This window comes from Neofelis nebulosa, chromosome 12, assembly GCF_028018385.1.
Source record: "Neofelis nebulosa isolate mNeoNeb1 chromosome 12, mNeoNeb1.pri, whole genome shotgun sequence".
In the NCBI taxonomy this organism is placed as follows: domain Eukaryota; kingdom Metazoa; phylum Chordata; class Mammalia; order Carnivora; family Felidae; genus Neofelis; species Neofelis nebulosa.
In genome coordinates, this window is record NC_080793.1 from 23,638,060 (window position 1) to 23,661,912 (window position 23,853).

At 38.7% G+C, this 23,853-nt stretch overlaps 1 protein-coding gene across 2 annotated transcripts in view; it reads left to right on the forward strand.

Moving 5' to 3' along the window:
- SVEP1 (sushi, von Willebrand factor type A, EGF and pentraxin domain containing 1) overlaps positions 1-23,853 on the forward strand; it is a 200,867-nt gene that overhangs the window by 53,912 nt on the left and 123,102 nt on the right. For both annotated transcript variants that reach the window (XM_058694597.1, XM_058694596.1), the window contains exons 4-7: positions 6,783-6,941; positions 8,309-8,488; positions 17,119-17,298; positions 23,192-23,389. In XM_058694597.1, coding sequence (XP_058550580.1) covers positions 6,783-6,941; positions 8,309-8,488; positions 17,119-17,298; positions 23,192-23,389 — 717 coding nt within the window. The remainder of the gene's footprint in view (positions 1-6,782; positions 6,942-8,308; positions 8,489-17,118; positions 17,299-23,191; positions 23,390-23,853) is intronic.

The following is a 23,853-nucleotide window of genomic DNA, read 5'->3' on the forward strand; positions in this document are numbered from 1 at the left end:
GTAGTTTGTAGGAAAAGAGAAGAAAGTCACTTGCCGGCGACCCTGTCCCTTGTCAGCAGAAGAGCCAAGGTTGCATGCAACTCGGTGGTCTTGACCCCAAGGTCAATGCCTTCACATCACCTGATTGTTATTCTCTTTGACTTTAGTCCTCCTTCCGCACTAACCCGCCCTGCACCTTCCAACACAGCTGTTTGCCCTTGCCCTTCTTCGATTGAGTGACTTGGTCAGGCGATGCAGTGGCTAGTGGCTAGGTCAGATAATTGGAAGACTCTGAACATACAAGGGCATGTTCATATTACGGAGAGAAAGAGACAACTGCATACTTTACGTACAGTGTGACATGTGCCAGAGCAGAGGTAAGCATGGTGTACTCTGGGGGCACAGAAACGAAGGCAATGGAATCTGTCTGAAGAAGAGGAGCTGTGAAGAACACGTTAGTCATGAAGGGTGCTGGCGGTTCACTCAGACAAAGGAGAGCTTATGCAAAGGCAAAGCTAACTGGAAGATAAAAGAGGTAATATTTGCCAAGCACCAAGCACCCACCAGGCACAACAAATCTATAAAAGGTGGATAATTATCTGTTGAGAAAGTTAAGAGTTGGAGACCTTATTCTAAAATTTACTGAATGCTAACTACATGCCAGGCATTTACTCACATTATTTCTGCTAATCCTAACAACAAAATTTATAAGGGACATACTACTAATGTTATGCACAAAGAAACCAAGTCTCAGAAAAATTAAGTAATTGCTCAAACTCCCAAGTCCAGTAGATTGAGAAGGAGGAGGTATGCAAGACTAGGCTCTCCTTGATTCTGAAGCAGGTTCCAACCAGGATGTGAAATTGCACTGATCCCTTGTAGGAGACAGACAGGAATGTTACAGACAGATCAAAGATCTGTGAAGATCAGAGTGAAGAGAGAAGGCCTTATCCTGTTGGTGCAGTTTTTAGATAGAAAGTGATTTGATCACATTTCTATTTTAGAAAGCTCTTCAGGCACAGCATTCACGGTGGAATGAAGAGAAGAAATGGAGGCCAAGAGACCAGTAAAGAGCTGTGTAAAAACCCGGATGAGAGATAATGAGTTCAGATCTAAGATAAGGCAATGCTGATGGAGGGAGGGGGGAAACGCAGAGGATTTTGGAAAGAGAAAAATCCAAAAAACACGGTTTCCATTTGGATATTGGAGAAGATGGAGAAGGAGGAACCAAAGTGATCTCCGAGGTCAGAGAACCAGTAACCTTGTGAAATACAGCATTTGAGACAATGACTTTCTTTTACATATAATTTTTATTTACTTTTAATTCTTTTTGCACAGGTAATACCTATTCAGTGTAGCAAAACTCGAAAATACTAGATCAACAAAAGTAAACCTGAAAGTCTCGTAATTCTACCATGAATATATACCATGTATACATAACCTTAAAGATCATATCCTTGAAGTTTCTTTTTTTTTTTTTTTTTTTTTTTTTAATTTTTTTTTTCAACATTTTTAATTTATTTTGGGACAGAGAGAGACAGAGCATGAACGGGGGAGGGGCAGAGAGAGAGGGAGACACAGAATCGGAAACAGGCTCCAGGCTCCGAGCCATCAGCCCAGAGCCTGACGCGGGGCTCGAACTCACGGACCGTGAGATCGTGACCTGGTTGAAGTCGGACGCTTAACCGACTGCGCCACCCAGGCGCCCCTCCTTGAAGTTTCTTATATGTATTTATTAGCCCAAAAGGCTCATATAAAACATAGTGTTTGAAACCTGCATTTTTTACACTCAGCTACATAATTTGAATGATTTTCCATGTCAAGACTTGTATTTTTATGGCTACTATTCCATTGGATGGAATTGTCATAAGAATTTAACAAACCCCCCCATCTCTTGACGTTTGTGTTATTGCCACTGCTGAGTGTGTAAATGGTTAACAGCAATTATACATATGTTTTTACTCATCCTTACTTGGGACATATTCTCAGAAATCAAGTGATTTATCAAAAGGAGGGTTCCACTTGAGGGTTTTGGGGTCTGCCCCCAGGTTGTCCTACAGAGTAGGAGAGAATGTTCACATGCTTACTGGCAAATGAGTATCAACATCCTTTAAAAATTTTGCCAAATTAAAATGTAGCCATCACTATGTATTTCTTTATTATGAGTGAGGTTAAACTGTTTATCCTGTGATTTTTGGTTATTTTCATTTCTCCTGTAGGAAATTTCTAGTTCTTGTTCTTTGTCAACTTTTCAATTGGAGTATTCTTTTCTTTTCATGCATTGGATAAAGCTCTTTATGTATTAAGTTTCTATTTCTTCTTAAAGTAGTAATTTATAGGTTTTTTTTTTTTCCCAACGTTTTTTTTTTTTTTTTTTGGGACAGAGAGAGACAGAGCATGAACGGGGGAGGGGCAGAGAGAGAGGGAGACACAGAATCAGAAACAGGCTCCAGGCTCCGAGCCATCAGCTCAGAGCCTGACGCGGGGCTCGAACTCACGGACCGCGAGATCGTGACCTGGCTGAAGTCGGACGCTTAACCGACTGCGCCACCCAGGCGCCCCAGTAATTTATAGGTTTTTGAAGTATTTAGTGTATCTTTGTACATCCAATGATTTTTGACCTGTAGGTCTGGCTTATTTTAGGTGTGTATCTTATCAACAGGGTTAAATTAGTCCATGAATATTATTTATGATAGCTGATGTGTTTGGGTTTTCTTCTGTCATGTTAGTTTATGCTATTCTGTTTTTCATTCTTTCTGTTATTTTTTTTTTTCCTAGGGTTTTTCTATCTGTATTCTTTGGTGTTTTTTTTTCCCTCTTCCACTGATTTGGAGGTTATACAGTCTTTTTCTGTTCATAGCTACTTGTTTTTTTCAGGTACAAATTTGATCCTCTGTTTTTCTTTCAGCTTTATCATATCAATGTACCTAAAAAGAAATGAGAACCCCCCCCCTTGTTCCTCTTTCCACTCATCTCCCAATTTCTCTCATATTTTACACCTTTCTTCTTTATATTCAGATTATTTTCTTCTTTAGATCATATGTCTTCCTTTTTTAAAAGAAGTTTATTTATTTATTTTGAGAGAAAGAGAGAGAGGAGGAGGAGGGGCAGAGAGAGAGGGAGAGAGAGAATCCCAAGCAGGCTCTGCACTGTCAGCTCAGAGCCCAGTGTGGGGCTCGATCCCATGAACCATGTTCTGAGACACTTTTCAAAGTGATTCAAAGTACAAAATGTACACTACGTGAATACACACATATTCCAGACTCTGTGCCTCTAAATACAGCCCATAAAGATATGGCTTCATGACTTAAAAAACTAAAGGTACTAAAATGAGATTCTGCTTCTTAGCTGGAAAACCACAGGATCTATAGATCAAGAGTCAAACACTTAACTGACTGAGCCACCTAGGCACCCCAGATCATCTATCTTTCTTTTTTAAAGGGGCCTTATTTTATATTTTTTTCATTTTTGCAATTTTAGCAAGATATTTAGTGATTTACTGTTTGTTTTACTAGTTTCTTAATCTCAAGCTGTTTGCTAAATACCATTTTTCCCATGCTTGAGTTTTTAATTTTGATTTCTTTTCAGTCACTGAAATGTGTCTTTATTTCCAGAAGCTATGCATATCCTGGAATGTCTTTCTCTTCCTCATATTTACCAATAGCTTGCCTAGATATAGAATTTGGGGCTGATAATATTTTTTCCACATAGCTATATATCTTATTTCCATTATTTCTCCTGCCATTTGTTTTTGCACAGGAGAAATGGAATATCAGTTTGATTTTGCATTTATAAATGCTTGCTTTTCTTTCCTAGATGCTTGCTATACTTTTCTTTTATCCTGGGTGTCAATCACTTTTTGTTAATTTCACCTGAAACTTGAGGGGTTTTTTTTTGCACTAAATCTTTAAGTAAGGAATATATTCTCGTGTTAATATCACAACTAGTACTTTTCCTAGGTGTACTTGGTTCTATTGTTATGGAATTTTATGGCTATTTTTTACTGTCTCAAAGAAGTTTAATTTTGCTGTTACAGTTTATATTTTCTTCTCCATCTCAGTGCTCGTCTTAATCATTTTCTCCTACAGCTGCTGACTTCTGTTTAAAGGAGACCATGTTCAGGGTGCCTGAATTGTTCAGTCGGTTGAGCATCTCACTCTTGATTTGGGCTTAGGTCATGATCCCAGGGTCATGGGATCAAGCCCCACGTCAGGCTCTGTGCTGAGTGTGGAGCCTGCTTAGGATTCTTTGCTTGTCCCTTTGGCCCTCTCTCCTGCTTGCACTTTCTCTCTCTCTCTCTTAAATAAAATTTTTAAATAATAATAATAAATAAAGGAGACCATGTTGTCTTGCATCTTCTTGAAGACTGGTGCAAATATTTACTGAACTTTTCCTGGAAAGAAATACTCAGTGATATGAATAATTCAGTAATAATTCGACATTTAATACTGTGATGCTTTGATTGCAGTGTTCTCTTTCTGCTGAGCTATTTTTCGTAAGTCACATATCATTATAACTATTTTTATAATGTTTCTCTCAGTTTTAAATACTGTCACAGATCTAGCCAGTCCTAGAATTTTCTTCTAAATATCATGGAAAAATGTTACCTTCTGTTTTTAAATATAATCAAGAATTTCAGAAGCATGGTTATTTTTTCTAATAATTACATTATATTGTGAATCTTGTCTCTTTTATATTTTTAGCCTATTCTAGTGGTTAAAACAAGGACTATAGCATCCAAGAGACCTGGTTTTAAGACACAGCAAGTGTAGTGGTAAAGAATCTGGACTCTGGATACAAACTATCCAGGTTCAAATCTCAGCTTTGCCACTTACTGTGTAACTTTGGCAAGTTATTTAACCTCTTACTGCCTTGGTTTTCTCACCTATAAAAGGAAATTAATAATATTAGTTACTTCATAGGTCTTTAAGGAGATATAAAAAGATAATATTTATAAAATATGTAGAACAGTCCCTGGGACATAGTAAATACCATATAAATATTTACTTTAAAATTCTAGCTCTACCCTTCCTCTCAATTTTGTTGTAAACCATATATATATATATTTTTTTTTTAATAAATAAGCCAGACCTTATCTTCTCAGAAACAGAGCTTAAACAAATGACAACAGGAAGGGTAAAGGAATGTGCTACCATTTAGAAATACGTGACTTGCTAATTAAGAACAAGATAAATGTAACTTTGATTTTTTTGTCATAAAAATGTAGCAAACCAATGTTAACTACTAAAGAAAAAATTCTAGCTGTATTACCTCCTCAGTAACTTCACTCAAGTCAGCAAATCTCTCTAAGCCTCCATTGTCTCATCTTTAAGGTGGACAAAATACTAATAAAATTAATGCACATATTAATAACACTATTAATACTATTGACTAATACTTTGTAGACTAAATGAGATGATTTATATAAAACAGTATCACAAGTATATATTACTTGTTTCTACTATTTTTAAAATTATTTTTTTAATGTGTGTTTATTTTTGAAAGACAGAGAGGGAGACAGAGCATGAGCGGGGGAGGGGCAGAGAGAAAGGGGGACACAGAATCCAAAGCAGGCTCCAGGCTCTGAGCTGTCAGCGCAGAGCCCAATGCGGGGCTCGAACCCACGAAGTGTGAGATCATGACCTGAGCCGAAGATGGACACTTAGCCAGCTGAGCCACCCAGGCGCCCCTGTTGCTACTATTGTTAAATAATTGCACATGTACTTGACAGTGCTACATCAAATTAGCTGAGCATTGCAAGTCCTTCTTTTGGAAATGTCCTTTTTTTTTTTCTTTTAATGTTTATTTATTTTTGAGAGAGACAGAGCCTGAGCAGGGGAGAGGCAGAGAGAGAGGGAGACACGGGAAAAAAAGCAGGCTCCAGGCTCCAAGCTGTCAGCACAGAGCCTGATGCATGCTCAAACCCACGAACCCACGAACCCGCGAGATCGTGATCTGAGCCAAAGTCAGAAGCTTAACCACTGAGCCACCCAGCCGACACCTTTTGGCAATTTCCTTACTCAGTTTTGAGTTATTTTGTAGTAGATGTGTAACTCCAGAGAGTAAGTCACAGATTCAAAGTGACATTGTCAGTAAAGAGCACTGTGTCTGTAAAACTGAAGCAAGATCAATTAGATCCTGCTTTTGATGTGTGTGTGTGTGTGTGTGTGTGTGTGTGTGTGTGTGTGTGTGTGAGAGAGAGAGAGAGAGAGAGAGAGAGAGAGAGATTTTCTGAGCCAGGGACAGCAGGGTCTTAATAATTCTTTTTTCTTCAAAGGGCCTATTTCCCATCAGTTGGATTATTTCCCTCTTTTACTTTCTTCTATCCTTAGACAAGTGCTTTGAACAGAAACAATGGGCTCCTTGGTTTTTGCGTATTTGGCTCTTCTCCTCTGCTGGCAGACGATCCCAGAGTGTAGTAGGGGAGGTGGGGCTGCACAGGTGGGGGTAGGAGAATACAGAGTCAACAGTATTTATTAAGAATTTTTATATGTCCTGTGTCACTGATTCCTTTTAGTCCCTTAACATGCGTTGTTGTTTTGGTTTTTCCCACAAATAAGCCCAGGCATCTCATGCTGGGTTGTGTTGTAATCGTAACTAATTGTGGGACTGAATAGGCCACATCCTAACCTGTAAATAACAAACTACATTATTCTTTAAAAAAAGAATCTCTGCTTCTGTCCTTGCTTGAATTATACTATTATTTGTATGGAAAGCTATTATTGGGATTTTTTTCTGCCTACTTAGTCTCAAAAATGTTAACTATCACTTACCATCAATTAATATAAAATGGACTTCCACAGCTTGCCCATCAGGGACATACAAACCAGAAGGTTCTCCAGGAGGAATCAGCACTTGCCTTCCGTGTCCTGATGAAAATCACACCTCTCCACCTGGAAGTACGTCCCTGGAAGACTGTGTCTGCAAGGAGGGATATCGGGCATCCGGCCAGACCTGTGAAGGTAAGCCTCCCACATTTGGCAAATGGGAAATACAAAAGCTGATCTCTTAAGAAAAATGATACTGATATTTCCATCCATTTTATTTTAAATGATCTCTAATAATCCTTTCTCTAATCTTATTTGGGGGAAGTTCTTTTTTTTTCTTTTAATTATAACCATAGGCACCAAGGTGGCTATATTTTTTAAAAATATTTTTTAATGTTTGCTTTATTTTTTATTTTTGAGAGAGAGAGAGAGAGACAGGATGAGCGGAGGAGAGGCAGACACACACACACACACACACACGCACGCACACACGCACACACACACACACACACGTGCGCAGAATCCGAAGCAGGCTCCAGGCTCCGAGCTGTCAGCACAGAGCCTGACATGGGGCCCGAACTCATGAACCGTGAGATTATAACCCGAGCTGAAGTCAGACACTCTACTGACAGAGCCACCCAGGTACCCCCCTTTGCTTTTATTAAGTAGCATTTCTTATCAGTACATACACCCATATCTTGCTCCAGAGAAAGTAGATCTGAGACCCCAATAACTATGAAACCAGAAAGATTTAGTACTTGAAGAAGATCTAAATATGAATCTAAAAGCCACAAATTTAACAAAAAATATAACAAATGAGCTAGTTTGGGCTCTGGTGATATTTATATCCATTTAAGAGAATATGTTTATGAGTAAAGTGTCTTGATATTATTCATATCAAAAATTAAAACTGTGTGATTAGCCTGTAACATGTACAAGAGGCTGTAGCTCTTGGGATTTGTAGCAAACATACTTTGTTGAATTTATTCTTTGTTTTACGCCACCTTAATTAAGGAGGAAAATAGGGGCGCCTGGGAGGCTCAGTTGGTTAAGCGTCCAACTTCAGCTCAGGTCATGATCTCATAGTTCGTGAGTTCAAGCCCCACTTTGGGTTCTGTGTTGACAGCTCAGAGTCTGGAGCCTGCTTTGGATTCTGTGTCTCCCTCTCTCTCTCTCTCTACCCTCTGCCTCTAATGCTCTGTCCCTGTCTCTCTCTCAAAAATAAATAAATATTTAAAAAAGAAGGAAAATAGGTTATGACCTATGAAGATCAAGAACTAGAAAATTTCATATCCACATAGATGTCAAAGTAAAACATTTTTAGGGCTTAAAATATATTTAGTCTGTTTAAAAAATTGGAAGTAAATACATACCTAATAGGAGTGAGATGTAAGTGTTCTTCTTTCAAATATGCACTTAGAAATTGAGATGCAGTAAATTGGAATGATGTGGGTAATTTAGCTGTGTGTGTAAAATGTCCTCTTAAACAAACACAGGAAAGGAGGCTGTTTCATAGGCAAAAGGCTAATTTTGCTTTTTTATTTTCTTTCTGTAAATGTTAGTTGTCCACTGCCCTGCCCTGAGGCCTCCCGAAAACGGTTACTTTGTCCAGAACACTTGCAACAACCACTTCAATGCAGCCTGTGGGGTCCGATGTAACCCTGGATTTGACCTCGTGGGAAGCAGCATCCTTCTGTGTCTACCCAATGGTTTGTGGTCCGGTTCAGAGAGCTCCTGCAGAGGTATGCAAACTGCCAGTTCACATTGTTTATTGATTGCCTTGCTTGATTTCCTTGACTTAACCTTTAATGGACCAGTGAAGTTCTTTGTTTCTTTTGATTTCATAGACCACAGACCACAGAGAGAGAAAAAAATTATAGGGACATTGGAAGTCAGAACTACTAAGTTCAATTGACCACATCATCATAAACTATGCCCTCTATGTTTCTTTTATGAACGGACAGAGAGCAAAGAAAGGGCCTCCCTGGGAAGGAAATGGACAGGTTACCCCAAACCTCAGATTTCAAGCGGCCAAAATAGGGTGCCAAGGAGAGGGTTAGAATGAAGGCTTTGAGGACTCATGTGATTGGAGGACTCAGGGAGCCACATGAGGGTCCGGCAGTGGGAGCAGTGAGCCAACTTGTATGTCTCCAGCCTTTGCTTGGAATAGACAGTGTGCGGTAGAGAGTGGGGATTTGCCAAAGTGAGATCACAGAGTCTAGTCAGGCCAATAGAAATGGGGACTGTACCTCGAGTAGAAGCAGAGGCTCCCACATCACACAGAGAAAAGACGAATATTATGGTAGCTTAGTTCACCTCCACTCTCACCATCTGTAGGATCTCCTTTCCTTCTTCTTACAACTATTACACACAACTTCCTAAGGTTTCACAAGTAGGGTTGGAAAAGACGGCTATCTAAGAAAAGAGGGGAACAAGCCAAAGGCCTTGAGAATCCCTCCTTTTCAAGCTTCTGAATACAGTATTCACCCGCTACCTAGAGTTGCCAGATGATATACAGGGGACACCCAGCGAGACGAGAATTTTAGATACACAACAACTTTTAGTGTAAGTGAGTCCCATGCAAGATGTGGGATTGACTTATACTAAAAATGAGGTGTTGATTTTCCAAAACTCAAATTTAACTGGATCTCCTCATTTGTTTGTTTGCTTTGCTAAATCTGGCAACCTCACCCCCCACCACATCCCCCCAGGCATCCTTTGGCAATACACTTTGCTGAGGGTTTGACTGCTCCAGGACCCCACATCACACAGCTCACTGGAGCACGGTAAGGAGTTTTCTCTTGGCTCTTGCACTCATAAGGGAAGCCCACCTACTCAGGCTCTGAGGTCGTTTGTGAGCCACAGGAGACAACCATTGAGGTTATCACCTGCCAGTTTTTACCATCTGCAAGTATGAGTCTGCTTAACTCAGGTCCCAACCCGTCCTCTTCTGTGTACCTACGAAAAAAGATGAGGCACGCCTGTGCTGATGTGGCTCAGTTAAGCCTCCAACGTCGGCTCAGGTCATGATCTCGCGGTTCATGAGTTCTAGCCCCACGTCAGGCTCCGTGCTGACAGCTTGGAGCCTAGAGCCTGCTTCAGATTCTGTGTCTCCCTCTCTGTCTCTGCCCCTGCCCTGCTTGTGCTCTCTCCCTGTCTCTCAAAAAAAAAAATAAATAAATAAAAATAAATAAATAATAATAATAATAATAATAAGCATTAAAAAAATAAGAAGAAATCAGCAAAATTGATCAAGAGAGTCCTGAAAGAAAAGGGAAACAAATGGAATCACTGAGATTCTAAGGCAATTACAGTGCTTAAATAAGGCCAGGATTCCAAGTAATAGGAGATCTCTGAAAACAAAAGGATTTCTTAAGAGGAAATAAAAGTCTGCAGACACAATGAATAGATGTAGTTAAAAGCCAAATTAATAAGTTACAAAATCAACTCAAGAAACACTTCTGAAAGGGGCACCTGGGTGGCTCAGTTGGTTAAGCCTCCGACTTCAGCTCGGGTCATGATCTCACAGTTTACGTGTTTGAGCCCCATGTCGGGCTCTGTGCTGACAGCTCAGAGCCTGGAGCCTGCTTCAGATCGTGTGTCTCCCTCTCTCTCTGCCCCTCCCCCGTTCATGCTCTGTCTCTCTCTGTCCCAAAAGTAAATTAAAAAAAAAAAAAGGTTGAAAAAAAAAATTAAAAAAACTTTTTAAAAAAGAAACTCTTCTGAAAGTAAAGCAGAGTTTCAAAGATTAAAAAAATATAAAATGATAACGTGACATGAGAATAGTCCTGGGAAATAGACTCTTTTCATATTTGGAACCTAGAGAGAGAGTGGAATGAAAAAGAACATAGCCCCAAGCGGAAATCTTGAAAATATATGCAACGAACATCTTTGATATTCAGTTTAAAATCACTTAATGAGTGCTAGAAAAAAATTATTGAAAACAGATCCATGTCTGGAAAGAATCGTAGTGAAATTTGTGAATGTGTTGGAAAAATAGAAAATTGTGCCTGTTTCACAGTTAGAAATAAATAATATTACCTACAAAGGAAAGAGAATCAGACTTGAGCCTCTTATTAACCATTCTAAATATGAGAAGATAAGGGTATGTTGCCAGGAGTCTGAGAGAAAAGAATCAGACCCTAGATTTCTGAGCTCAGATCAGCTACTGTTTTATGTGGGAAGGCCAAGGAAAGACATTTTCAGTCATGCAGTCTCAAATGGTAAAAAAGCCACATCCCATGCCTGAAAAAGTTAATCGCAGAAAGCCTCTTAGATATATTCCTATAAAGTCAACAGTTATCAGCTCTGTGTAAAATCACTACCCCTTCTTCCAAATACGTCATGGCAGAGGGTGGAAAACATTACATTTTAACTTTTCCACTTACTGGTCTTCCAAAGAAGGGTGAGAAAAGCGGGTAGACGACGCCTTCAGGGTAAGGTCCAACCCCTGCCTCTTTACCCTCCACAGTCTACACCCTGAGCCTCAAATCCTACACTAAAGCCATAAGAAATGGCCATGTCCTCTCGGGAAGCCATCCTTTGACAAGTTGTTACCACAGCTTTGAGTCCCTGATGGCCCTGAATTTGCTTTTTGTCTCTATATAAACCCTCTGCTGTCATCAGACTTCTCAGCCTGGATGGGATGACCTCAACTTCTGTACGTGTGTCCATGCATCCGTTCTCCCCTCATTCTAGAGCCTGTGCTCTGTGTGTCAGGCTCAGTCAAGGAGGCACAGTGACCACGAGTGTCATGGGATGAGGGATTTATTTTAGGAATTGGACCTTATGCAATTTTGGAAGGAGCTGAAGGCAAACTGAAGATCTAGAAGAGAAGCTGGAGCATCAGAGGTATTTCTACCAACTCAGTCTGTGAAACCAAGCCTGCCCTGCTGCTGGGGTGGGACTGAAAAGGAGAAATGCGTTGAGAGGTCTTAGAGAAGGTCTCCATGGTTCCACAGCCAAGAGCCTGGCAGCAAGCTTGGGGCTTCCTCAGGCCAACACAGTCAACAATTGGGACATGGAATAGAGGCAAGCAAAGACAAGCTGGGATCCGTGGGACATGTCTACATTTGTCCATCACTGTGTCTGGCTACAGTGGCCCAGGCTGCTTTCCAAAATCCAGGGCACGTTCTTCTTCTGACCAACCCTAGCCTGGCCTCTAGTAAGGGGAGTCTGACAGCTTGTTTCCCCAGCTTAACCAACTCGATATAATACAAACCAACACACTTAACTTTTATTAATCAGCTTGTCTATCGCCTCTGCTAGACTGAGTTCTTTATGAGCACAGAATGTATCTTTTCTTCTCAACCCTTAGTTATACCTCTGGTAAATGATCAAGAACTTGATCAATAGATGTATTGGTAAGTCCATTGATAAATAGATATACTGATGGTCGGACTGCGTCACTTCCCATTATGCATTCACATTGTTAAAGAGCATTCTTGTTCTTATTTATGTGATTTCAGTTGATATTCCAATATAAACAAAACAATGTTTATCAAAGATTAAAAGATCCCTTTAGTTTCATTCCCAAAGCTACCACATAACTTACCAGTGTACAAAGCTGTCCCGAATGAAGATATTTTCTCCCTTCCTCCGGTGCATCATTTGTGACTTTACTTACTTGACATATTGTTCTTTGAAAATATATACCATATTTCATTAATTATAAAACACTTTCCCCCATATTTTAACATCTCTAAAAACTCAGATGTACCTTAAAGTCAGTGGCATGAAATCCTTTCATAGATATTACTGTTTCTTTATTAGTGGCACATAAAATAACGGTGTGCCTCACAAATGGGGCCTCTGGCATTCAATGAAATATGACAGCTGCATTGGGATTCACTTCTGTTTCAGGACGGATAACTGGAGAAAGTTGTATTTTACATTTCCAGGTGAAATCTAACGGTACGAACCGATCATTTTAGTTATGTCATCTCTTTCTTGCAAATCCTCCTGAAATCGAGACAGAAATGAAAGAGCAGTTTAAAATGTAAAGCCTTTTACAAATTTCATTTTGTATCATTAATGTTTTATAGTGTTAAGTAATACTTAATAGGCTTGAGCCTTCTTCCTCCTCTGTACTCATCATAAAGCATTTATACTTTTTGTTCAATTTTCTCTGAATTATACATTTATTTCTAAACTAGGAAGGGTTTTTTTTTGTGGTTTCCTAATGATAACTAAGCCACAACATCACAGTAAATTAAACTTTGCGATAGCAGGTTTCCTCAGAAAATGGCTCACACAACAATAAGAAGCCTACACTTAATATCAGATTTATTTTATTTTCAGTATAGATGCTATCACAATTTGGGTTTGACAGGAATTATTTATATGGGTGGAAATCTAATTAGTCTTTAAAATGAGAACCAGAGCAGGTCTCACAGTGTCTACTTCTTAGTAGACTGTATTCTCGAAACGATTGCTATTTTCTAAAAACACCAAATGAGCATTTAAAGTTGCTTTGACATGAATGTGAATCAAGAAACATTTATTGCACAATTTGTCAGCTTTTTGAAATAAAAAAAATTTTTATTGAAACTAATAAACATGTTCCTATTAAGAATGATATTAAATGGTCATTCCTGGTTGAAAAGGAATATAAAATGTTTAAGGGCTAATTAGGAATCCTTGCATATGCTTTGTTTTCTCAGAGGAGCAATCAAAGTTTATTGAAAGCAACATTTGAGAAGCAATATAATTTGTATGTGTCTGAAACACCAACTCTAATTTACTGTCAGTACTCTTGAGAGATGTTGCGAATCCATTTCATTTTGAGTGGGAAAGCTGGAGTGATTTCATCAGTGTTTTAAATCTAAAAGCAGTTGTTTAAAATATGGCTTTCCAGATTTTATACATTTTGATCACAGGGATTTATCTTACCTTTTAATTCCACGTGGCACTTGGCATTGTGTTACGTATGGTGGTCACACTGAGTAAAAACCAAACTGTGGAAGGCAAAATATTTCTATGCCCTTGATGCACTCAGCAATGATTCTACTTACGTGATGGGCACATTCAATAAAAATCAAGATGTGGAAGGCAAAATGTGTCTACTCATTTGTTACTAGTAGTTGATTTCGATCCAAGCCATCTCAGGGATTGAAAGGCAAAGGCTTATGGTTTAGCTTCTCATTTGATTTTTGTCTTTTCTCTAAGAATGATCAATCCTAAATATATATTTAATGCACCCAATATTAATGCTCTGCTGACTAATATCATTTGAATGGGCTCCTTCAGAATAGATCCTGCCAAGCGGTGACTTCAGTTGAATATGCACTGAATGTTTTGCCCCAACTTCATTTCCTATTATTATAAAGTTAAGCTTTCATCATAAATATATGCTTGATATGAAAAACTGGCAAATACAGAAATGTGGAAGAAAGAAAAATGCATCCTACCCAGAGTCCTCCAAAACATTCTGAGTCCCAAATGATTTTGTTCAAAAATATTTAGAGATTGCTATGTTGTCTTCGGGCCTTTAGTGTTGCAGAAGTGCTATTGTTGATAGTAGAACTTTGTTCTTCTGTAGGGGTTATTTTTTTGTGCTATTCCTGATGCTTGTAGGATTTTATCTGTGAGCACATGAGTTTATGTGACCATCCTTTGACATATCTAACGGAAATGCACCCTCTTTTCCTCTCTGCATTTCTGTTTATGACAGGGATGTACATGCTGTCTGACAGGACAAATTTCCACGGGGCTGGACAGCCTCCCCGGTCCCTCTTTCTTCCCCTTTCCCTTCTTCCTACCTTACCTTCTCCTCCCTATTTTTCAGCGTCCTCTCCCTCCTCTACACTGTCCTTCGTATCCCCTTTCCCTTTTCTCTCCTCCCCTCCTTCTCTTATACCTACCTTCTCCTCCCCTTCTCTTCCCTGTCTTCTCTCTTCTTATTCTCCCCTTTCCTTTCTCCTTTTCCCTTGCCCTCCTTCCCCTGATTGGAAATCTGAAGGGAGTGGGTTTAAGCTAGAACTGGAGAAAAAGAAGTAGAGAGAGTATAAATTCTTTAGAGATGATTTTGTCTACAGAACACACAGCATATTGGAGAGCCCAGTAGGGTACAGAAACTGATGGAGTTGAAGCCCTTCAGCAAGTGATCCAAGAAGACAGGAGGTTGTTGTCAGAGGGTGGGATGTTAAATTGGTGATGGCAAGGTCTAGAGGATAAGGCAATGAAATAGGTGAAGGATTTGGTTATTGCAGGAAAGGAGGTGAAGAATATGACCCCACAATACTGGAATGATCATCTACACAGACAATGAAATCATGAATGTGTGTGTGTGTGTGTGTGTGTGTGTGTGTGTGTCTGAGAGAGAGAGACAGAGACAGAATAAAATCTTCAAAGAATGAGAAGTGACCCGGAGGTCAGCAGACAGTTGGGGGGAGAAAGATGTTGAATACTTAATATGACACTTTGACACTTCGTGGGAGCTAAAAGGTTTTACAGAGAAGGGAGGAGGAAGAGAGAATAATCTGGGAAGGCACAAGGAACAAAGAGGACATCTTTTTCTCCAGGCCTTGTCTATAAGAGACCATTGGATTCTGATTAAGATAAGAAAGTGAGAGAAAAGTTCACAAGTGAAGTTTAGGTTATGAGGGGATTTATTGAAGACTGATTGTGTATTCCAGAGGGCAGGTGCCAGAGCTTGTGAGTTAGATTTGGATTAGACGTATATGAGGGTGACCCTGATAGATGAGGGATAACTTTGGAGCCTTGGGTTTCCTATGAGAGTCAGAAACAGAAATATAGGGCATCATGGGATTAATTGAGAGAGACCCTAAAACACATTATGGGATTTTGGTGGGCTGGGCAGGGAGGAAAATCTTGCCAGGAGAGCTCAGAGCACAGATTCCATTTGGGGACCTGTAGAGGCAGAATCAGCATGAGTACTCTCTCGTAGCTTCTCTGATGTAGTGTTGAAGCCATCAAGTTAGAATTTGCAGTACTAGGAAAAGGCATAGGTCTCTGGACACCCCGTGGGACTTCTGCTGGTGGTGTTGAGGCTGACTGAGGCACAGGGGCATTTCCAGCATTGAGGGGTTAGTAAATACCCCTTGGCTACTCTCTCAGGGTGGTTTTGAAGTTGGTAGAAAAAAGGATCATGTCACCAGTTGTACCTGCTCACTTCTGAGCCCAGGGAAATGTGATCCTAAGTCACATGCTCTACCTCTGAGCAGGGCTGGAGCACACACAAATCCCATGAGCTGAAAGAGGGGAGAAACCTTTCCCTAGGAGAGTAGCAAAGGAGGAGTGAATGGATGCTGGGCACAGGACATTAGGAATTGTGTACAGCTGCTGCTATTTCCAAGACCCAAATAACAATGTCTTAAAGCAATTAAGAGTTTACTTTTCTCTCATCTAAAAGAAGACGAGAAGCTGGTATGATAGCTCCATTATCATCAGAGACCCAGGCTTCTTTAATTTTTTTTGCTGTACCCTCTTAGTACTTGATAGTTATTCTATAGTAGTATCTCGTACTTAGACGATAATATGCTGGGGTACCATCCCTCATGTCCGTATTTCAGGACAACAAAGGAGGAAGAGGGGAAGGCAAAAAGTACTCTCTCAATTGAAAGGGTCACCAGTAAAAAGCTTTTCCACACATCCCGCACAACTGCAGCTTATATTTCATTGGCTGTCAATCATTGTGATGGAGGTGGGCAGTTGTTACCTTCTAACTGTGCATATTTGGTGCTGAATAGAACTGGGAAGAATGTTATCGGGTGCACAACTGGCACTCTTTGCCAAAGCAGCAAAACACACAAACAAAACAACGTTAGCGCGTAAGTCAAGATTAGCATCATGAAGTAGAGTTTGCAGCAAGTGTCTTGGAAGAAAGGAGTGAAAAAGCCAAAAGGAGCAGAGTTACAGTCAAGGAGTAGGATACTGAAATTGAAGATTACAGAGGCTGGGGTCATTAAAAGCCCAGGATGTACCCATGAGATCTGAGAATTGAGTTAATCGTGAACCTGAATCCCTGTCCTGGAAAAGACGTCCTCTTTTTGTTGGAATGTAGCCTGGAAAAGCTCAGCCGAGGCCCAGCTGAAGGTTGAAGATCCCTCCCTTTGTCAGCCACCTCCAATCTACAGGTATCATCATCCATCTAGGACCAGACTCCTTAGACAGGTTAAGTTTCCCACTTATGGGCAGGAGGTTGAGTGCCGGGATCTTACTAGGGCAATGCATTTGATGAAACACATGCCTTCAGTTGTCCCATACTAACTCAAAACATCATGATGTGCTATTTACTATTTGCCATTTTAAGAAAAGTTATTTTCTTGCTTGCAATGTGTAGGCATTGTTAAACTTCCTATTTTTGTCTTTATTTAGTAAAATGTGACCCAATGTTTTTCATTTTATATAGTACGAACATGCCCCCATCTTCGCCAACCCAAACATGGCCGCATCAGCTGTTCTACCAAGGAAATGTCCTACAAGACAGTGTGTTTGGTTACCTGTGATGAAGGGTACAGACTAGAAGGAAGTGCTAAGCTTACTTGTCAAGCTAACACCCAGTGGGATGGTCTAGAACCTCGGTGTGTGGGTAAGTCATCGAAGGCATGGTGCGTTTGGTGATTTATTTCTCTTGCTCTCTGATTTCTCCTTTCTTCTGTGAAGGCCTAGAACTTCTGTGAAGTTGATTCATTATGAATATAAATTCACATCCATGTATACAGATGCGTGGAGACACAGGTATACAGATAAATAAACGAATGTGCAGTTTTATTCCTCTCCACTGATAAAAAGACACCAGAATCCCATTATCCGAGTCACTGAAGTTTACAGCTTGAAATGGTGATGATGTTTTTTTTAACTGGGGCCAATTTGGATGGATTTTTTAAAGACCAAATTCTGTGTGATTCCCTTGCTTTGTTAAACAGAAGTTACTTTTACCTTGTTGATAAAAGGACAAAATTATGAACCAGTGAACCTTAGGATAGACCATAATATTCTATTTCATCAGAAGATTTTTTTGCCTTGTCCTTCTCGAAGAGTTGTGACATCTCACTACTGAAATCAGGTCCAGAATGAATACATTCAGGAATCTTTCCAGTTTGCTGCTCGTTATACACTGTAAATACAAATGATAACAATAATGATGATGATGATGAGGATCCTTATAAAATGTCAGATGTAGTATACAGAGCTTGGCAGGTAGATAATTAAATAAGCAACTTCCAAAAAAGGAAAAAGAAGAACTATATATAAGGAATAAATTGAAATATGCCAGGACCCAAGATGGGAAAACTAGGTACTATGAATCTGTCAGTTCCTTCCAAATTGATTTACAGGTTTGTTCTAGTATAATCTAGTACTGGATCCATGGTTGATGAAGGTATCACCAGGAAGGTTGTTGAGCTTACAGGGTATGGGGGGATTCATTTAACAGTCCAAAAGTTGACCCTCACTGTTTAAGCTAAGAAAAACTGATATTATCAAACTGAGAAGAGATTAATCTCTCCTGGATGGGCAAATGAAATTCACTATTAAGCAAAAATTCAATTCATTAGCAATGAGATGCCTACTATTATGGATACTGTAAGACTTAGGCCTGGAATACGTTGTATTTCCCTGTAGACAGAAGCTGCAAGGACATCCAAGTCAAGAATACACTAGTTTGTATGAAACCCAGACAAAGGGAGATAGCCCTTCAGATATTCCACAGAATTAAATGAGGTAAAAATGATGGATCTTCCATCATAGAAAGGTGCCTTTACGATGGCACAATAAATGTCAATGAACTTCTTTCGTTGGGATGTTGTCTCCTTACACTAGGTTTTCTATGTAAGTACTAATGTTTACTCCCAAGAATCACCTCTTACCCTGCTTCCATGGCTGATCAACTCCTCTTCTGAGGGACCCAATCTTTTTTTAAAAATAGTAATACTGGGGTACCTGGGTGGCTCAGTCACTTAAGCATCAGACTCTGCATTTCCGCTTAGGTTATGATCTTAGGGTTGGTGAGGTCAAGCTCAGAGTTGGGCTCTGCACTGACAGCACAGAGCCTGACTGGGATTCTGTCTCTCCCTCTCTCTCTCTCTCTCAAAAGTAAATAAAATAAAACTTAAAAAAAATGCATCTAATAAGGTTTTCCTATTCTTAGTTCTTTTAAAAACCATTGTGTGCATTTCTGTAATGATTTAAAGCATATGCAAATCTTGGTGATTTATGTAACCATCGAAGGGAGATTGCATCCCTTTTTACAGTTTATTGGAGAACCACTCACTGTAGCCTCCAAATTCTGACAACAACCGTAATTACTATGATAATTCTGATTTTTAAAAAATTGATATAAATGAATAGGATGTGTGTTGAAGAATAGACAGGTACAAAACAAAAATTTTGAACATGAGGTAAAATGAGGGAGAACTTATTCTCACCATCATAAAAACAGATTGTACACCTACAATAATTAAAATAGCACATTAATGGTACAAGGATGCACAGAACAATGGAGCTACACATGACTAAATATGGTACAGAAACAAACAAACAAGTGCTATAGAAGAATATAGCACTTGGTAAAGGAAACTTCAGAAATCAATGGGGAAAAAGTTTATCTAAAAATTAGTCTTGACTCTCACTACACACCCACAAAAAATATCACTAAATTAAGTTAATTAGTTCATTTGGGCAAGTTAAGGGGTGAAATGTAAGAAAAGGTACAGATTTTTATGAAGGAGAACTTTCTAAGAATAAAAGACAATCTGAATTTTTAAAAAAATTTTTTTTTAACATTTATTTATTTTTGAGACAGAGAGACAGAGCATGAACAGGGGAGGGGCAGAGAGAGAGGGAGACATAGAATCTGAAACAGGCTCCAGGCTCTGAGCTGTCAGCACAGAGCCCGATGCAGGGCTTGAACTCACGGACCATGAGATCCTGACCTGAGCTGAAGTCGGAGGCTTAACCGACCGAGCCACCCAGGCGCCCCAAGACAATCTGAATTTTTAATGGAGAAGAATTTCCTAAGAATAAAAGGACAAAAGAATAGATTTGAATACATAAATATTTAAATACATAAAGATTTAAATATTAAACAGTAACTCTTCAAATGAATTCTTTACATCACTAAAAGGCAAACAGTGAAAAAGAAAGGTTACTTGAAACACACACAACCACGTCAATGTTATTAATGATTGTCCTTAACATTTTCTAAAGTATGAAACTAGACAAAAACACAAAAGTGTGTAGACTCCAATACCAAGAGTCAAAGGAAGTGAATTAAATGGATAAAGGAGAAATTTAAAAATACAATTTTTAGAAAATAAAAAATGAGAAATTTCTAAAACCAGAGTTACAAGATATGGGCTAAATTACACACTGATGTAATTTTATAGTTATAAATCCTTTCATTGTTAATCAGGGAAGTGGAAACAATTAAACATTAAATTCAAAAGTTAGGAAAAGAAAGATTGCAACGGAAGTTGAAAGAAATACATACTAATGTTTAAGTAAAGGAAAATGAGCTATAAAGGGAGATGGGATGCCAGAGAGTGAGTAAGAGGGAAATCTTTGAATAAAATAATGGATTTTTAAAGTATAAGTAAGAAAAATGCAAAAGTAAAATTATTCTAAGAAGCTCTAACAAAGAATATAAGAGGCCAGAGGTTTTTCAAAGAATAATAAAACATCATACATAAATATGTGCACATAAAATAAAAATCATTGATATTTTATGTATGATTTTCTATGAAAATGAAAGTTTTTAGATGAATCAAGAAAAAGTAGAAATGCAAGTGTATAATTAGTCATAAGTGGAAAATGTTATCAGAGTTTTAATTCTCCAAAAATGACTGAGGGACCAATGAAACTCTTCCAGACTTTTCAGAAACAGTAACTCTGTACTGTATAATTTGGCCCAAGTAATGGGAAGCTAAACAGGTTATATTAACAAATAAAATAATGTTATTTTGTTGGCAACCCGATAGCTATTACCAAAAAACAGATAATAAACTATGACAGCAAATATGCTACCAATCCATATCTGAAAGAATAGCCTGTCAAACAAGTAGGGTTTATCCCAGGAATGCAGAAGGGCTTAAAATAAGATATAATCTATCAACATAATAAATTACTTCACTATAACAAATAGGAAAAATTCATATGGCTGCTTGGTAGAAGATAAAAATGCCATTCATCATCGTTTAAATGACATTTTCAATACAATTCTGAGGAACTCTTGTTGATAACTGACATAATAAAAAAGATGTCCTTAAACCCACAGCCACTTATGGAACAATATAGGCAGTCTTATTAAATCTGGGAAGAGAAAAGGGTGCTGGCTCAGAATCATCCATTGTTTAGTATTGTTCTCAAAGCTGGAGCACTTGTAATAAATGTTAAGATTAGAGCTTTGGGGATTTAAAACCATCATCATTTGTAGATTACATGTCTTAAAATTGAATGAATCTACTAAGAGAGTTGAGAGTTCACTAAAGTCATAAGAATACCAAATAAAGAACTTTTCCGTATACAGTGATAAGCAGAATATATAGTGAAAAATCACATTCAAAAGATTTGTGGAAAATATAAAATATGTAAGAATAATCTTAAACAGCAGTGCATGGAACCTGTGTCACACAAACTACAAAATGTTACTGAGAGGCAAAAAACATACCTTAATATTTTAATAAAATTGTATCAAAATGAAAGTTCTCTCTAAATATATGTATAGGTAAAAGGCAATCTCATTTAATATCCCAACAAAGCTTTTCTTTTTGACCCTCTTTTGGAATTAGGAAGTGATTCTAGAGCTTATGTGGAAGAATATGTAGGCAAGAATCACGAAAATAAGATTGAAAAGGGAAGAGTAATAAAGAATAGTAAAGAGAAAGTAGCTCCTACAGGGTTTTAAAATATATACTGAAAATACAAAAATGAAGAGTTTTGCAAGTACTGCCATATAGATCAAGATGATTGAATAGATCCTGAAACTTACGAGTTTCATGTATTACTAAGGAAGCATCACAGGTCAGTTGCGAAGAAAAGATTTATTCAATTTATAATATAGAAAAATTGGCTGGCTCTTTGGGAAAAACAAATGAAACAAAATGAATTTCTCGTATGTCTTTAATTCATACCAGACACTGACATTAATTCTTCATAGATATTAAAATATAAAGAAAAAAATAAAACCGTTAAAAATTAGAAGACAGTATAGTTAAAATAGGTGAGCGTTAGCCAATTTCAGGACTTAAGTATAAAAGCAGCAGACATAAAATCAGCAGATTAGACTATATAAATAATTAAAGACATGTTTACCCCAAATACCGTAAGCAAACAATAAAAAAGAGAATATTAATAGGGAACAAAATCTTCAACAATTATCACAGCCAACAGAATAATTTTCTTAATTTATGAAGAGCCATCCATAAATAAGGGATATTGAGCCCCACGTAGTCATTACATTTGAACCGCAAATTTGGCTCTGTGTTTTGCTCTTCATCACAGCCGAACAGCAAGGCTGGGCAGTCATTCGGCACATACTGGGCGAAAATAAAAGAAAGAAACCAATTTCTCAGGAACAATTGCATTTGCCGGCACAGACGGTTAAAAGAAATTTCAGGGAGGAGGCCTGGTGGTGAAGTGTTTAGGGGCACAGAGAGTCTGCCACTTAGCTGCGGGGTGACCTCAAGAATGTAGATTGTGGGTAACTTCCCCATAGTTGTGCCTTGGGACTCTTGTTTGTAAATGGGAATGGTAACAATACCCCTTAGTGCATAGGATTGAATGAGTCGATGCTTGTAAAGCACTTAGAACAATGACCAGCACATAGTACATACGTGTTAGCGATTATTACATGGGAGATGCAAACTAAAGATGTTAGCACTGCTGCCGGGAGAATCATTCCTACAACAAATAAATGTGTATATGGGCAGACACACACACACACACACACACACCCTACATTAGGTCTTAGTCTTGGCTTTCCATTTTGTTTGCCTTCTGCCCCCTTCATTTGTTATTCTTCATTGATTCCAAAGATAACATTAAGGGTCAGGGCCCCGATTATGACACAGTGATTTGAGGGAGGGAATAAAAACTTTTCTCACAATGTGCCCACTTAAATAAAGATGGAACCAATAAAAATTCATAAAATGGAGACTGCTGAATATTTTGCTTAATCCATGAACGCGGAACTCTGTTTACTCTTTCATACTTCAGAACCTTAAATGTTCCACAAACTGAAAGTGATAACAGTCACAGTTGGCATTAATTAAAATATAAGACGTTTTTCAAGGTGTTGATGCACTGGCAAAATAACATGAGATAACCAGAGAGAGAACAGCTCAGTGTTGTTTATAATCTATCATAGGTTCAGTGTCATCAACAGATACCGTTTAGTGACTTACATCAGTTCCAAGGCAGCACAATCGTATTTTTCTTGAAATTTGTGGAAATGCAAGTAACACTCTTTCACTTCCCTACAATAGAGCGCCACTGCCCCACGTTTCAGAAGCCCAAAGGTGTCATCATCTTCCCGGCCAGCTGTGGCAAGCAGCCTGCCAGACCTGGGACAATTTGTCAACTGAGTTGCCGCAGAGGATTCATCTTATCAGGCGTCAGAGAAGAAGTGAGATGTACCACCTCTGGAAAGTGGAGTGCCAGAGTTCAGACAGCTGTTTGTAAAGGTAGGTCCCCTACATCCATCGGGCTGAAAACCAGATTCCTATATAACGATATACTGGTATAGTGTGGGGCTGTGCCTCGTTGCAGCTTTTGCTGCAAACCCATGATACAGTGGTGGGTATTATCCTAATATGATCTATGAGGGTTTCTGTTTCAAAATGATGGATTTACAGAATCCGATTATAATTTGCCAGGCAATGACAGAAGAAATAGAAAAATAAGGATAATTTTCAAGCTGGAAATGAGGTAAGTTTTCCACCAGGAGATGGAGATCTTTGAAGAATTTTAATGGCCCATATAATGCAGGACTAAATCAGTTTAAAGAGGCATGAGTTAAAAAAAAAAATAAAAAATTAAAGAGACATGAGCATCCCATTACTTTCATAGAATATTGCCATCTGACTGGCAGCAAGCATAGCCTGCTACATAAAAGGGGATTTTAAAAACAAGAAAGAGTTCTTAGAAG